An 18,188-nucleotide genomic window follows, 5' to 3' on the forward strand; every position below is an offset into this window, starting at 1 on the left:
AACTTTATGTATAAAGTTTTGTCTGAATAGCTCAAGTCTGTCTTTCTCAACAGTGTTTGACAGAAGTCACTAATAGCAAAACGGTAAGTTTAACAACTTCAAGATTTTAAGCTACAAAACAAAGTGACAGGGCAGGGCAATGTTTACATGCATTTCAGTGTTTGTATGCAATCAACACCCTACTAGAACTACTATTACCCCAGTGTTTATCAGCCAATCAGAATCAAGCTTATTCAGCAGCCAAATAATATAACAAAGCAATAAAGGAAACACGCCATGAAGTACAGGAGATTTATTGAAATGGGTGGTACCGTCATTTTCACCCTTTTATATGGTAGTCACATAGACAATACACTCAGCTCTCGCTTCTACACTCATTCATGCTGCATGCCAAGAATGCAAAGACAGACGTGTTGCTTCTGGATGATTCATCAATAACTACATCTACGCAAAAATGTGTAACCACCCTACAGAAACGTGTCTCACTGAGAAAAGTCCTCATCTTAACAATGATCCTTAAAACACCGTAAGCAAATTCCAAGGGTAAAATTCTAAATTCTAAGTAGTGTTATTTACACACCATTAGAAATTCAAGTTCATTTTTAGAGGAAACTTATTACTTTAAAAGGAAGGAATGTATGATACAAAATACTGAAAGCACTAAGATTAATGTATACAAAACTAAACAGAAAATAAATTTTCATTCAAAAAAAATTACTTTTGCTGCTTGTTCAAACTACTTATTTAAAATGAGTTGAAACAGCACAATTAAAAACTTAACTGTTTCATGTTCAAGTTTGTAAAAACGATGAAGTTAACAATTGTTTTGTGTTAGCAAAACATGAAGGAATTACGTGGAACCCAGCATTTTGTACAGTGATTCAATGGTCCAAACGTATTTTATGTTCAATATGATTACAGCACTAAGATTAATGTATACAAAATCAAAAAGAAAATAAATGCTGATACTGTTGCTTCCATGCGTTTTAACTTCTCTATTGTCCAGCTAATATGCTTTATTCAGAAAATGTAATCCATTATTTTTATTTTTCAGATCTTTTTTCATGGTTCAATGAAAGTATGTAAATTCATCTAAACCATCTGTTAGAAAATGCTAAGAAAACAGCAGCATATGAATTACTGTAACACATTACGCATTGAAGAACTATAAACATAGCTAAACAACAACAACAAAAAAAAAAATGAACAGCCACGAGAGGAAAGAAGTAGAAAAAAATAGAAAAGGAAAAAGGTAGGCTAAACATTTACAGTAAACTATTAAACCAATGGATATTACAAAAATACACATAAAAGCTAAATCATATTCATTAAAAACATCAGATGATTATTTGGCTTCTTGATGAATAACCACGACGAAACCATAAACAACGTGCTGACCATTGTTCATATAAATGAAAAGAAAATATCGCGTCAGCTGTGTATTCTGTGATATAATTAGTGCTCGATAAGATCTACACAGGGTGCTCAACACTGTGTTTGTGATTACAGACATTACTGATTGGTCAAAATACATTCAAAGTACCACACGGAATTGCTCTCTAGGGAGATGCATAGCAGTTCCAGTTCAATGAGACAAAACAGAAAGGAGGAAAGTGCTTGGCTGAGTACGATAAAAACACAGCAATACATACTTACAGTTAGTAGTTTTAAATAATATTTGATCAAAAGCTCTTTTGTGTGTGTGTGTGTGTGGGGTGGGGGGGTGGGGGGCATGTAATGAATGCATAGCAGTGCAGATATGAAACAATGAACAGAGAAATAAAACATACTCAAATGGTAAGAGTAAACTGCACTACAGTTAATGTTACTCTGAACTGATTCTTTTTGGCCAGCTACATATAATGCAGAACATTATTTAATATCATGTGTAAGTCAATTGTACAACATGTTTGTAAGATTTTTACAGTAAATAAATCATTTAACACATATGCCTGTATTAAAATGGTACAAAATCTAGCAAGTAAACAGCACTATATGGAAAAACGTAACATTCCAACTTGCACAAAACCAAGTAAAGGTCATATTTCAAAGACTGACATGAAATAAGAGCCATAACGACAGCACTGTGTAACACTGCTCGTGGCACTGAATGATTTTGACGTGAGTTGTCAATTACACACATGTAAACCTCTCCAAATACATACTAAAAGGTAGGTAAATAAACCTTTAAACAAACAAAACATGAATAATTTACATCTAGATTAGAACACAACACTTTCTCATTGTGACCCAATATTAGAGAAGACGTGACTTCCTTTCCTGTAAACTAACCAGCACAGTGTTTCTTTTTACCATGTCATTCAGGAAAAACTACACTTGGAAAGATTTCAGCTGATCTACAGTATATACACTCAAATTATACATTATGTTGTTTTATAAATAAAAAAAAAAATTATGGGTAATTATTGTCTAAAGAACTGCCTGGTATAAAGTTTCATTAAGAGCTAACATATTATACCCTTTAAAGTATAAACTACATCTCCATTACAATCATTCTAGTTTTCTCAAATGCACATTTTTTCAGTGTCTGGTGTGCAAATGCACCGATGTTGTTCAAAAAACACACACACTCCAGTGTAACATTGTTATGTTCGAAAAATAAACATTGAAAAAAAAACGGTTACGATGAAAAATAAATGCTCAGATTACCATAAATGATAGCCAATGTACTTTTCTGAAAAGATATGTACCGTAGGTAACAGGAAATGAGACAAATCCCAGTAATCCCTGTAAGAAGTGTATAAATATTCAAGAGTACTGGCTTGAAATCTAAAATTAATTAATTGAGTCAAAAAAAATCTTCTTTTTTTATTCTAAAAATGCCTGAAAACACATAATAGTTTAGCACAATTGCAAAACATACAGTATATATGAATATATATATATATATATATACACTGTATGTAAACTGATGCTGTGAATTATTTGTTTTAATAAATCTTTTTGTGCAGCTGATGAAAAAGGTTTTAAGTATCTTTGATTGACTTGGTTGGTTTAAAACTTGCATTTTAAAATACAAACATCTTCCCAAGTTTGTAACAGGAATGGTTAATAAATTTGTTGTAAACAAAATAAAAGTATTTCTTTTGGAAATTCTAAGAGATTCATTCTGGTTTTCCAGCAAAAAACAAGTTCACTGTTCATTAAACAAAGTCATAGAAGCGTTGGTCAATTTTGGCAGGTATAAACTATAACGCAAACTGTAAACAATCATTGTTTTTTCTATGTGATTCTGGTGTAGTAAACATGATAAACATAGTAATAAATCCGACTGTCTGAACGTTTCTATAAACGTTTTGAACTAAATGACTACAAAGACCAATTAAATTAACGTATTCACTTTCATTTTAAATTTACTGGCTCCGTTAAAATAAGAAATTGAGTTTCATAACTTGCTGAAAGTAGATTTGCAATACTTCTGTGTTTGACATATTGATTAAATAGCTACATTTTAATAAAATGGTCAAAACTAGGGAAATATATGGATGCCATATCAGTATCTGTAAATAAATGCTTATTTGTAATGTTACTGTTATTGGCCCGTTAGAATGATGTCACAGTGTGGTAGTTTTCCATTGTGTGTGTGTTTTTAACACATTTCCTTGCAGTTTCCTTATTTGCTGTAGATAAGGTTTAAAATAAAATATGTTTGCCCACTGTCTGCCATTTGTTTCTGTAATCAGACAGATTATTTTTATCGGCCTATTTATATATCACTTATCGGCTTCCAAACATAGTGATATCGGATATCAGTAATCAAAATTTCCCCAGTCAAAACAATCAGTCTACAATCTTTGACTGTTCTGTGATAAACGGAATATATTCATAAGCAGAACTTTCCAATTCAACATTCAGATTAAAGTCTTTGGAAACTGGATGCTCATTTCTACACTTCTGCGACACGTTTCTTTTGTTTCTGGGACTTAAAAGTGAACCGTGTCATTCATATATGCCATATGCTCACTGCAATTAAGCTCAAAATAAATATTTAGTAGTGTATTCCGTATCAGCGTATTATTATTTGTTAGATATATACGAGTACCATAAGCTTTCAGTACCAGCATCCTGTAACCAACCAATCAATATGGCACCAAACACAAGTCTCCATCACTTGTTTACACTTATTATTAGAATTACCCTGTCAAACCCAAGAGTGGTCTTCCAGTAAATCAACACCCCCGCTGCTAAAACATCCAGTAAACATGCGTTTCTATGTCCGGTGGTGCCACTAATTTATGTTTCCATTTTTGCATATGACAAATGTGTACCTCAACTGATCGGGAGCAGCTTTTGCAGCGTGAGTTCAGTCACAGCAAATTCAAGGCCTCATATAGATAGTCCACCCCAGTGATAAATGTAAAACACAGTAGTACCAAGACTTTTAAGTGCTGAATTCTGTTATACTGACTGAATTCAAAGTAAAAGTCAACTTAAACACAGTTATTTTCGGTAAAAACACAAGAACGCTGCTCTTAGCTAGGAATGACTGCTCGTGAATATTAAAAAAAATATTCACTCATCATGTATTAATTGACAGCTCAAAGGAATCTTAAAAACAGAAATCTAAATAAAGTCATGGAAAAAATCTAAATAGGGGGGTTTGGCATCTCCACATTTAGTGCCTGGCTTCTGTCACAATGTTCTTGCAAACCTAGAGTAACTTTATCACATGAAATTTGTCTATGTGTGAACAAATAGACCTGTGTTCAATCCCAGGTGACACTCCAGGGTCCTTTATCAAGCAATATATATATTTTGCCAGAAATCTTAAGCTACAATATTCTTCAGTGATTCTTTACTTTTTCGAGATCTTTCCAGCTTTTCTCTTGGGCTCATAGGGTGTTCTCAGGATGCTGGGCGTCTCTTCCATTACCCTGACCAGCAGGTTATCAATGTAGTCCTCCAACTCCCGAATATGAGCATCTTTCTTCTTTACAACATCCTTCTGCTTAATGAGCTCTTGCACAACTTCCTCAAAGGAGAGATTGCTGTAGGCCGCTACACTCGTCTGCAGATGTTCAAGGTCCTATTTATGAAGAAAAACACATGGCATTACATTGTTATTGCATAAAAAAACCTCCTGAAACCACTATTTAATCGCTTGTAGCATGCTGGGAAATTAAACTTCTATTCCAATTAATCACATGCTTCTTTTGGCATTCAACATTTTATGTCCAAACTTCAACTTGCCAATAAGTTCATCTGAAGGCTTTGTGTTAGATTGTAAGTGGACACAAGCAGTAGCTGAACTGATCTAGGACAGCAAAGAGGATCTAAAATATATTGACTTTTTGACCAGATTCACTTCCAGGAAATTTTATTGTTTGCAATATACCATAAAAACTTTCCTCACGATAAAAAGTTATATAACATAACATAACATAATATAATATAATATAATATAATATAATATAATATAATATAATATAATATAATATAATATAATATAATATAGAACCTATAATTGGTTATTACGGTGTGTGATAGTTTTGTGAGCATTGAGTCTGTTTACATTTATATATATATATATATATATATATATATATATATATATATATATAGTATTGATTTTTTTGGTATAGATTTTTGTAAATGTAGTTGGCTTTTCATATTGTTTTTCTTTTCCTAGTTAACTGGCTAATTGGGATAGCTTTTGGTTTCAGGTTTGTTTACAGTCTACAGAAAAAAAACATTCATAGGATGATTTTATTAAAATAATTTCGATTTTTGGATGAAACAGTGTTTGCGATTTACTATACTGTCTACACAATAAAACTAGACTATATAAAAGTTACTTTGCACAGTTTTGATATCACATCTCTGCAAAAATGTCAGAAAATGTATTAAAAACAGTGGTGTAACAGATCAAGATTATTCAAAGTACCCATACTAGTTTCAGTGACTGTTTTCTGGAAATAGCATACATTAGAATAGTGTGATTGACCAATCAGAATCAAGTGTTCATGAGAGCTGCATAAAAATGATGTCTAATGCATCAGCAGTATGATAATTAGATAATATTATTTTAAGTTTCAGTGTGCATGAGCAACTTTAGAAAGAAACAGTTATGAAATAAACATGCCATTTTCAGATATATTCGGATTAATGTAGACACATAAAATAAACATGTTATGAAATGTTTCCATCAATAGAGAGCTTATTGCAAAAACGAGCTTTTATTAACGGTGCTGCTCTAAACGTTCAAGCTTCGCTTCTATTAAGCAGCTCAATAATGTGTTGACACAAGAAGTGTATGTGTCTGACTTCAGCATGATATTGAGGGAACAGCAATTTAGAAACATTTGCTCATCTGCCAACAAGTGTTTGACAAATTCACACTTTCTGCTGTCAAGGTGAAAACATGCACTAAATGCGGTCAGCAGATAAAATCTCTTGAAGAGCTTCTCCACTTCATTTGTGGAAAATATTAATCATTGTCTTTCAGTCAAGTCTAATTACAGACAGTAAGTTAATTACAAGAAAACCGCCACCTAAAATCAACATCAACACAACAGAACACAGACCTGGATTTCATCTCATTATTGGACAACTCAAGAAAATAATCCGCGGAAAATCTATCTTGAAAGCTATCTATGATTTTAATAAAACTGTATTAAATTAATTACATTTAAAAAGTTGCATGATTAAATTAAAAAATGATGTTCAGCTTTTAAATAGGATATTTAAACTTAAAAAACACTGATGTTATTACATATAAATCGTAATTCTGTTTAAATACTAGAGATATTTTAATATCTGTTTTAATAGAGATTCAGTATACATTTATTAATAATGATTTAAACATATATAGTCGTTATTCATTACTTGTTGCTTGTTAGCATTTTAGGAGTGCTCGCTAAATGTTTTTGGTGGTCAAATAATTATTGTAAGATTTTTTTTCACAACATTTGGTTATTTATAAACACTTTTAAAAAAACTAAAAATATATGTAAATTCCCACATTTTTCAACCTCTGCTATCAAGACATTTTACAGCCTTAAATTTATGACATCTGAATATTTGTAAGTCCTATGTGATTCATCAAATAAAAAAGCCATACAAATGATCTCTGTTTATATGTATAACAATAAATGAAAGATTAATAATAACCTGCACATGTTGGGTAATAATCCTTTGCAGAAACAAGCCCAAACACTTTTAACCTGCAGCCTCAGCGTCTGAACTGCTTCTGGGTTTGAACTTGATCCACCATATCGGACAGCTGTTTATACATGTGACACTTTGATTATGATTATCCTCCTTAGATTACGGTAATGAAAACAAAACATTCCTTCTCTTTTTCCCCGAGGAAACAGCAGAGCAAATTTGACTCCATAAAACTGTCATTCTAGGAGCTAAAGTGAAAATACGGTGGCCCTGAGAAGTATTTAGACGCATAAATCACATTTAAAATATGCGAACGTCATCGCATTAGATAGCAAAATAGAAAGCAGAATTTATTTGCAAGAAAAAGTTACGCTTTTCAAGAAAAACATTCGCCGATTGACTCTATTGTTACGAAAAAGAAATAGTGTTCAAAATTAATGCCAAAAACGGATGCTTTATGATGGTGGAATACTTTCCTAATGCAATAATCTAGTCAACTGACTTCATAAATCCACTAAAAATCCTCATCATTTCATAACAGCTTCATAATTTGTTTGCTGACGCCACTTGCATGCAATAAAATTCGTATTTTTAGGTGTCGAGCTAAGTGTCAATAGACAATGCAAGCCAAACAACACTCTCTGGCAAACGCAGAGCAGTGAGCGGCGAATCAAAGGAAGGTTTAGAGAAAGAGATGCTGCATGAATTGCGAAAACCCACCAGGGCACAAGCAAGCGGGGGCAGGAAAAGAGCCCAGGAAATGACCATGAACTGGCAAGCAGCTGATGAGCAGATTTAGGCAATCAGGAGTGTGGGAGAGATAAGACTTCCACTTGGCATTCTTCAGTTGTCTCATTATGGGCACTAATGAGGGCCTTTGCGTTGAAAATCTGAAACTCCAAGTCCTTTGAAATGCCTCGGCCGGCTGGCTCTCCCCGCCGCCCCCCATCCTTTAATTAAGGCCTCAGAGTGCCAGAGACACTATTTCACGGATGTGGTGTTAACATAACCTCAAAAATGGGTGAGGAAAGCCATTTTCAGCAGTGCGTCTCCAGTTTCAACATCACTTCTCACACGGCAGGCAAGCAAACGTTACGTTACCGGACGCGATGACGATCGCAATCAGCATAATTATGACAAAGCGAGAGAGGGCAGCTTTCCACATTTAATGCTGACCGCGCTTTGACCTACGCTGTAAAATTAGACCAGTGACAAACTGAGGATTATTAATGATTAGATTTCCAATTATTGAGTGAGAGAGAACATGCCGTCCGAGATGGCTCGCTAACGAAATGGAAGCGCACTAATAGCATCACACTGCTTCAAATTACATGCAGATCAAAGACGATGACCACCCATTTCAGCTGTTAATTAGATAAATGGCCCTCCATGCAGAGCGACCACCAGTGATACTCAGTCAGAGATCAGCATCATCCTCTTGCATGTGTAATAGGGCTGCAGTAAATGACCAATTAAAACTTCGGCCAAGTTTGGAAAACTTATGAGAAATGTGGTCAAACTGCATCTGGACAGACTGGACGATGACAATGTGAAAATGCACCCTTGTTTAGCAATAATTAAAAATGGAAACTAATGTGCTTGTTTTTATGTGGTCGCATGTTGTACAGTGTGTGACAATATGACAATATGGTCTCGATGATACAAAAAAAAGGATTATTACACAAATTTACAAAAGAACTTTTAAATATGTATGCTAAAACCAGTCCTTTTCCACTCAAATGAACCATGGTGTTACCTTCCACCTGTGTTTTGTGTATATGCATTTGTTTCCTCACTCTCATATCTTTGTATCCCTTTGTAACCCACACATAAGGCTGGTTTATACTTCTGTGTCGAGTGATCGGTGTGACCCATGGTGCTCGCCTTGCACATATGCATTGATAATTCTGCGTTCTGTTTGTGTTGCTCTGTAATAACACTTTCAAAACGCAAGCTGCCAGTAGTTTAAGTTATGTTCCTCTGAAACGAGTTTCTTCGCAAGTGTTTTGTTTTGTCTGAATGCTCCCTTCGTGTACAAGTAGCTAAAATTTGCTCATTCAGAGGTGGGAACTGGCGGATGTGCAACAACTTTCGTCATAAAGGTAAACTCAAAACAACAGTTCTCATCTGGAGCTCCTTCACAGAACTCCACTGATCAATGGACTCGACACTTGTAAACACTCGGTTCGTGGCTCTTAGCATCGCCCACACTCGTCACAGCTACTAAACAAACCAATCACAGAACTTGCAACTTGCACTATGCGTTGTTGTGAGGTGTATTTACATTTTTAGAGAGGTGCCACAACGAGGGCTATGTGACCGCGCAAAGGCTGCTCCGGACCATACGCATGTGCTTGACAAGTATAAATCAGTCTAATTTGTGTTTATTGGTTGAACTCCCCATCAACCACAGTTATGACGCCATAAGCTCTGCCTGTCCCATGCCTAATAGATTGAATGGCCTTCAAATTCATTGTACGGTGTGTGATCTGCCTCGTCATACATTATGCTCCACATAGTCTTTGGTTGTTTGTAAATTACTTTGTGTGTCTGGTGTAACTTATGTTTACTTGTTGAACTGTGATTCTGAGTAAGATTTGTTCTTTGGCTGCTGAGTGACACTAAATTGTACAAAGATTTTCTGTTGGTTTCTTGTTTTTTTTTGTTTTTTTTTCTATTAGCATACTGTAGTTTCTGTTTTGTTAGATTAAGCTTTTGAGTATTTTGACTTTGACTTTTTTTAGTATAATTAGTTTGGTTCGAGTGTTGTATAGAATGAAAATCTCAATTTTATTTTGCCATTTAGGAGTTGGATTTAAGAATTGTTTTGGTTTGTAAATTTCTTTAGGTTTGGTCAACATGTTACTTTTTTTTGTTTGTTTAACATTATTGTAAATATAATTTTGCTAATTATCATCATTGCTAAGTTTCCCATTCTAATAATTGGTGTAAAGAAACTAATCCTCGTATATTGCCTCATCATTAATCCATCCCACACCTAATTCTTTGTCTTACTTAAATGTTATAGCCTCATTTCATTTTAATATCAAAATCTAAAACATGATTTTAATTAAAAGTTAAATAAATAAAATCAAGGTTAGTGTGGATAATCATTGTAGGTGCACTGACAACAATTTTTATTACAAAAAAAATTAATTATGGTTAGTGTATGCAATGACTATCATGGCTGAAGAATAATAGTCATGTGTTTTGCTTTTATTTTTTTAGAAAACTAAACACATATTGCAAAGGTAAATGTACACCACGGCTATTCAATTGGCCGCCAGCAAGCCAAAATTGGACGCAATTTGTTCCGGTCCTCCAAATAGTGTGACCATCAAAAACAAATTTAGTTCAGTGGAAAATCAGCCGCTATAGTTATGAAGTGACGTGCGTCTGTTCAATACAGCACAAGCTGCAGTTGAAGGCTGCACAGCGCGGGAGTAACCTGATATTAAGCAAGTTGCGTGAGCAGGCGAAAACGTTTGGATACTTAACCGTAAAGGCTTCTCAACGCAGTGTTTCTGTTGCACAGAACGAAACTGCACAATACACATGCACACTTGATTAACTGTACCAGCTTTTACATTTACATATCGTGCCTTTTCTGCTCGCAAGTTTGTTATTTCCAATGTAAGAATATATGCCAATATACAGGCACACCCAGTAAAAAAAACGTCTTATGTTGTAGCAGCTAGAGTTGTGCGGGGCTTTCAGTGCAATGTAAACAAAAGATATAGATGAATTATTACTAATTATTAAAATGATTATGTATGTATGAAGGCAGATGATAACAACAGTTCATTTAAATACCTCATATAAAGCTTAAATTTACAGTAGACGTGATAACCCTGAAACCATGATTATTCTTCAGACTATACAATCATACAACCAAAATCTATTGTTTCCCTTCGGGGGGAACTTCAGCACTATAAGTGGATTTGATTTGTAAAATCCACGCATTGGGAGGATTCGGATCAGAAGCCGCTTGTCTGGAGAGTATTGAACGGGCCAATGAATGAAATTAATTGGCAGCGTAAGCTTGCGCAGGTGTGCGACATCTGCAATTATCTCAGCATATAAGCACACCTGAAGCCAGCAGACGCCATCCTTTTCGCTTCAGATCCTTTCTGAGTGAGTCGATGAGGGTTCCTCTTGCTGATCAGCACTTCAGAGCGAACGAGTGTGTCTCCCGGTCCAGAGTGGGTCTTCGCGGTGGCAGACGGTCGAGCTGGGTTACTCCCTTGCCTGCGGTTCTTTGGGTCCGGTCCTCCAGAGCGGTGCGTATAGTTGCAACTTTCCTAAAAGAGCAACACAGTCGTGCAGCACGTCCTTTTCAGGATGGCGCTCCGACTGTGCGTTTCTGGATGCGGGGGTTTCCTGGCTCCGGATGATGGACACGATCACTGCATTGCATGTTTGGGGGTCCAGCATGTTAATGCGGTGCTCGCGGGCGGTTCATGTCGTCATTGCGATGCCATGACCGTTGCACAGCTAAGATCGCGGCTAACTTTCGCAAGAGAGCGAGCCACCCCAGTTGCCTCCTGTTCTAAAAAAGCAGCGGGCGCTCGGGCAGATCTGAGGGTTTCAGCGGGAGATAATCCGCCGCCCACGGGCTCGCGGACCTCTCGCTCCTCACGGCGCTCCATCCAAGCTTCGGGTGGTGAGAGTGATCCGTCTAACCAGATGGTAGCTCTCACACTCGCTGACACCGGAGATCAGATGTCGTCCGCGGCATCGGAGGGTGGGCTTTCACTGTCCGACGAAGATCCGGACCCGCTCGCCCCCTCCGGGCAGGTGAGCGCTGTCAAATCGGATCCTGAAGCGGACATGTTAGCCGTGCTTTCCCGGGCTGCTTCGGCCGTGGGGTTGGAGATGGTTTATCCCCCAGCTCCGCGGCCGGACCGACTAGATGGGTGCTACGTAGAGGACCAGAAGGCGAAGCCTTCGAAGCCTCTCGTCCCCTTCTTCCCGGAAGTGCACAGTAGGCTCATGCAGTCTTGGAGGGCACCTTTCTCTGCCCGTGCTGCGTGTGCCTCCGCCCTCACCGCCCTTGACGGCGGAGCTGCCAGGGGGTATGAGGCGATCCCGTCAGTGGAGCGCGCTATCGCGGTCAATCTTTGTCCGTGCGGCGCCTCTACGTGGCGGGGTTTGCCCCGCCTCCCGTCCAAAGCCTGTAGGTTGTCTGCCTCCCTCGGAGCCAGAGCTTATAAGGCTGCGGGCCAGGCTGCTTCTGCTTTGCACGCGATGGCCACCTACCAGCGCTACCAAGCGCAGGCGCTGGCCGAGCTGCACGAGGGCGGGTCCAACCCAAGCTTATTACATGAGCTGCGCACCGCGACCGACTATGCTCTTCGGACTACTAAGTCCGCCGCGTGTGCGCTGGGGAGGACGATGTCCACACTTGTGGTTCAGGAACGCCACCTCTGGCTAAACCTGGCCGATATGCGCGACGTTGACAAAGTTCGCTTTCTTGACTCGCCCATATCCCAGGCTGGCCTGTTCGGCGACACCGTCGGTGAATTTACCCAGGAATTCAAGGCGGTGAAAGAGCAGTCGGATGCGATGGGCAATGTCATCTATCGGCGTGGCCGTAAGCCCGCTCCGCCCGCCGAGCCATCCACCTCCGCTGTTCCTCGCCGAGGGCGCCCGCCAATGAGTGCTGCCCCGCCCCCGCCTGCGCCTCCGGCCAAGCGGGCGCGGCGTTCACCTCGAAAGCAGGCAGCCCCTCCTGCCCAGGGCGCCGTTAAGTCCGGTAAACGGACCGCGAAGCGTCCCTGAGACAGGCCATCCGGAGAAGAGGAAACTTGCTCTTTCCCCGCTGGAGGGCGGGGCCCCGATAACAACGGTACTTTTCAGTGCCACCAAAACATCAGTAAAAGAGCACTTTTTCCCTTCCCCGGATGTGACTGCACGAGTTCTGCCAGTCCGGGACGCGCTGCCTTCCGGCTCGCAGACTCTACGTGCTTCGCCAATGGCTCACGAGCGCTGGGGGGACGGTCTCCCTTCCCTCAGCCCTCCAGCCCCCTCTCCGGAGTCAGGGTGCGGAGCCAGAGCGAATCGCTCTCCTCCAGCTCTTCCGCGGGACCCTCGTGCTTCCCGGATCAGCACACCCACTCCGCGCTGCCCCACCGCTGGTACGTCAGCGATTGTAGCGATGACTCCATTAGCGAGGGCTCTGCCTGCCTGGTTAGCGCGGGCCAGCCCCTCGCGGTGGCTCATACGCACAATCAGACTCGGTTACGCGATTCAGTTCGCGAAACGGCCCCGCAAGTTTACAGGCGTGTATTTCTATAGGGTCAACCCACTGTCCGCCCTTGTCTTGCGAGAGGAGATTGCTGCCCTCCTGGCGAAGGGTGCAATCGAGCCGGTTCCTCCAGCCGAGATGGAGAGTGGGTTTTACAGCCCATACTTCATCGTACCCAAAAAGAGCGGTGGGTCACGGCCAATCCTAGATCTGCGCGTTTTGAACCGCTGTCTGCACAGGCTGCCGTTCAGAATGCTCACGCAGAGGCGCATTCTCCAATGCGTTCGTCCTCGGGATTGGTTTGCAGCCATAGACCTGAAGGACGCGTATTTCCATGTCTCCATTCTTCCACGCCACCGCCAATTTCTGCGGTTTGCGTTCGAGGGTCGAGCGTGGCAGTACAAGGTCCTCCCCTTCGGGCTCTCTCTGTCTCCGCGGGTCTTCACCAAACTCGCGGAGGGTGCCCTAGCGCCCCTTCGGCTCGCGGGCATTCGCATACTCAATTATCTCGACGACTGGCTGATTTTAGCCCACTCGCGGGAGCAATTGATTATGCACAGGGACAAGGTGCTTCGGCATCTCCGCCTACTGGGGCTTCAGGTCAACCGAGAAAAGAGCAAACTCGCCCCCGTGCAGAGGATTTCTTTTCTCGGGATGGAGCTGGACTCGATCACCATGGTAGCGCACCTCTCCGAGGAACGCGCTCGCCTGTTGCTGAACTGTCTGAGGGAGCTCGACAGCAAACTAGTGGTCCCACTGAAGTTCTTTCAGAGGCTCCTGGGGCATATGGCATCCGCAGCCGCCGTCACGCCGCTCGGGTTGCTCCATATGAGACCACTTCAGCACTGGCTTCACGATCGGGTCCCCAGACGCGCATGGCACGTGGGCACACACCGGGTCTCGGTTACTGCGCTGTGTCGCCGCGCCCTCAGCCCTTGGAACGACCCCTCGTTCCTACAGGCCGGTGTGCCTCTAGGACAGGCGTCCAGCCATGTTGTTGTTTCAACAGACGCTTCCAACACGGGTTGGGGGGCCGTGTGTCGCGGGCATGCGGCTGCGGGCCTCTGGAAGGGTGCCCAGCTGCATTGGCATATCAATCGCCTAGAGCTGTTGGCAGTGTTCCTCGCTCTCCACCGCTTTTTACCGGTGCTGGAGCGGCAACACGTGCTGGTCAGGACGGACAGTATGGCGGCGGCGGCGTATATCAACCGCATGGGGGGTATGCGCTCTCGCCGCATGTCTCAGCTCGCCCGCCGTCTGCTCCTCTGGAGTCACCCGCGGCTGAAATCGCTGCGCGCCATTCACGTCCCAGGCACGCTCAATCGTGCAGCCGATGCGCTCTCACGACAGCTGTTACGTCCTGGAGAATGGAGACTCCACTCCGAGTCTGTTCAGCTGATATGGGCGCGATTCGGGGAGGCCCAGATCGATCTGTTTGCTTCCCCCGAGAACGCTCACTGCCAGTTGTTTTTTTCCCTGACCGAGGGCTCTCTCGGCACGGATGCACTGGCCCACAGCTGGCCTCGGGGCATGCGCAAGTATGCGTTTCCCCCAGTGAGCCTGCTCGCGCAGTTTCTGTGCAAGGTCAGGGAGGACGAGGAACAGGTTCTGCTAGTTGCGCCCCTTTGGCCCAACCGGACCTGGATATCAGAGCTCTCACTCCTCGCGACGGCCCTCCCCTGGCGGATCCCTTTGAGAGAGGACCTACTCTCTCAGGGACAGGGCACCATCTGGCACTCTCGCCCCGATCTTTGGAACCTCCACGTGTGGTCCCTAGACGCGAGGAAGACTTAGGTAACCTACCGACTGCGGTGGTTAATACCATCACTCAGGCTAGAGCCCCCTCCACGAGGCGCGCCTACGCCCTGAAGTGGAGTCTATTCACTGAATGGTGCGTCTCTCGCAGAGAAGACCCCCGAAATTGCCAGATTAGTGTTGTGCTCTCTTTCCTTCAAGAGAAGTTGGACAGCAGGCTGTCGCCCTCCACTCTCAAGGTTTACGTGGCCGCCATCTCCGCTTATCATAGCGCGGTAGCTGGCGGCACCATGGGAAAGCATAACCTGGTCATCCAGTTCCTTAGGGGTGCTAGGCGAATTAATCCATCTCGCCCCCCTCTCAGGCCCTCTTGGGATCTCGCCCTCGTTCTCAAGAGTCTGCGATCCGATCCCTTTGAGCCACTCGAATCAGTATCTCTAAGATTTCTGTCCCTGAAGACAGCTCTGCTGGTTGCGTTGGCCTCCATCAAGAGGGTCGGGGACCTGGAGGCATTTTCGGTCAGTGACTCGTGCCTGGAATTCGGGCCGGATTACTCTCACGTTATCCTGAGACCCCGCCCCGGTTATGTGCCCAAGGTTCCTACCACCCCCTTTAGAGATCAGGTAGTGAACCTGCAAGCGCTGCCCCCGGAGGAGGCAGACCCAGCCCTTTCTTTACTTTGTCCAGTTCGCGCTCTGCGTATTTATGTGGACCGTACTCAGAATTTTAGATCATCTGAGCAGCTCTTTGTCTGTTATGGCGGTCGGCAGCAGGGAAGTGCCGTATCGAAACAAAGATTATCCCACTGGATTGTGGATGCCATTTCACTCGCTTATTCGAGTCGAGGTCAGCCGTGTCCCCCGGGAGTTCGTGCACACTCCACTCGGAGCGTTGCATCCTCTTGGGCGCGTGCACGCGGCGCCTCTCTAACAGACATCTGTAGAGCTGCGGGCTGGGCGACACCCAACACATTTGCAAGGTTTTACAATCTGCGAGTGGAGCCGGTTTCCTCAAGGGTATTAGGTAACCCTTTGGTTATTGAGGAGACAACTCGGTAGGGTGTTGAAACACGCTTGCTGCGCCATTCTCCCTAACACGGAGGTACGTGCGCCTTTTTTATCTGTCAGTAAAGTTCCCCGTCAGGTGAGCCCTGCAGATTCCTCCGTGGCCCCCAGCACTGACTCAGCGGAGGAGTCACTTGCTGGCCCACTACGTTGTAGGTCTGCCCGCTGGTCAGCCCGCGTTTTGGGTATAGGTGCCTGCTATGCGTGATCCCCACTAGGCGATCCCATATGCTTATTCCGCAACGGTTAAGTCCCCCCCCTGGGCGGACCCGTGTCTTCCCTCTTCGCTAACCACTCTTTTGCTATGCGTACTCCCCCTTTTTAGGGCTAGTCCATATGTAAATTCTGCCATCTATCCCCCCCTTGGGTAACGGATGGCCTCCGCAGCGTCCTCCCTATCGGGATTGCACGCTTCCCAACGTACTGTCGTATTTCCTAGAATTATCTAGATGCTCACGACTCCCAAAAAATATATCTAATCCGTAAAACTTCTGTTGAAGTAGGATAAATTAGGGCCAGGGACACGTTGGAGGACCGCGCCCCCCATGATGTGGGTGCGTCACGCTTGCTTGACTATCTCCTCATCGGGGGTGTTGGTAAGGTGCAGTCATTATGGCGCTTTCAATGGGCTCCCAATGCGTGGATTTTACAAATCAAATCCACTTATAGTGCTGAAGTTCCCCCCGAAGGGAAACGTTCGAGGTTACTAAAGTAACCCTTCGTTCCCCGAGGAGGGGAACGGAAGCACTATACTCCGTCGCCATAATGACTGTCCCTTAGCTGTTTGAAAGTCTCTTCAGCTTAAAAGGATGGCGTCTGCTGGCTTCAGGTGTGCTTATATGCTGAGATAATTGCAGATGTCGCACACCTGCGCAAGCTTACGCTGCCAATTAATTTCATTCATTGGCCCGTTCAATACTCTCCAGACAAGCGGCTTCTGATCCGAATCCTCCCAATGCGTGGATTTTACAAATCAAATCCACTTATAGTGCTTCCGTTCCCCTCCTCGGGGAACGAAGGGTTACTTTAGTAACCTCGAACGTTATGCAATTCAAAACATAACATATGAATGAGCTTAATTTGGCTTCTTCTACATTCGGACAATACACTGCTTTTGTTGAGCTTTGAAATACAACATTTAAACGTTTGTATAAAAAATATATATAATAATAATAATAATAATAATAATAAAAAAACTATTTTACAATGCACTGATATTGTGTAGTTTCAAAATACAATATATCAACATTTTAATGTAGACAAATCCAACGTTGGTGTCTTAAGGAGCAAAAATACAACATATGGGCTCTTATATTCTGTTGTGTCATCCCTCATATTGCAAGTTATATCTCTCCAGCCCCCTTTATTTGGGATGCTTTTTATGAACTGGCCCCCATCACAAGCGAATTGAATAGCCCTGATGTACGTACCATAGGTCTGGTTTACACCTGGATGTGTTTTGGTCAAATTAAATGAAAGTAACAGTTCCAAAAGTGTTTTTGACTAATTCTGAAAATGTTTGAAAGTGAAAAAGCTCAAACTGTTTTAGACTTTAAGTTTTATTAATGTTATCATCGCTTCAACAAATGTCAAATCTTCAAACCAGAAGTAAACTGAGCATGAATATGGTATGCAACATAGATTCTAAACCTTTGCACAATATGTTTTGATTGAACTTACATGTTCTCTTGCATTTTTCATGACCTGTTTCTTTTCAGGAGAGGCTTTGAATCTCTGTGTAAGGTCCTCATTACTGGTGGGGTTTTTCATGTTGTCACTGCTAGAGAAAGAGAGAGAAAGAAAAGACAAAACTGTCAAAAAGGTTGCCTTTAATAAAGACATCAAATACCCTTTTATTTTACATGTAAAGTGACAGAACCTTCACAGGAACTGCTGCTTGCACGCAACAGTTCAATGTAATATTTGGTGTTGACCTTTAGTGATGTGAAAAACAGAGGGTCAGGAAATGGTTTGACGCCTCCTTGCATGCAAAG

The 18,188-nt window shown here is 42.3% G+C and overlaps 1 protein-coding gene across 2 annotated transcripts in view; it reads right to left on the reverse strand.

Moving 5' to 3' along the window:
* Window positions 1–277: 277 nt before the first annotated feature.
* Window positions 278–18,188, reverse strand: part of rab11fip2 (RAB11 family interacting protein 2 (class I)) — a 36,308-nt gene continuing 18,397 nt past the window's right edge. Inside the window, exons 5-6 of one of the 2 annotated variants that reach the window (XM_009307270.5) lie at window positions 17,875–17,971; window positions 278–5,047 (exon numbers count right to left, since the gene is read on the reverse strand). In XM_009307270.5, coding sequence (XP_009305545.1) covers window positions 4,817–5,047; window positions 17,875–17,971 — 328 coding nt within the window. In that variant the 3' untranslated portion in view covers window positions 278–4,816. Of the gene's footprint in view, window positions 5,048–17,874; window positions 17,975–18,188 lie in introns of both variants that reach the window. The other variant, XM_009307269.5, reaches the window with a different exon arrangement.

Source organism: Danio rerio, chromosome 13 (assembly GCF_049306965.1).
Source record: "Danio rerio strain Tuebingen ecotype United States chromosome 13, GRCz12tu, whole genome shotgun sequence".
Lineage (NCBI taxonomy): Eukaryota > Metazoa > Chordata > Actinopteri > Cypriniformes > Danionidae > Danio > Danio rerio.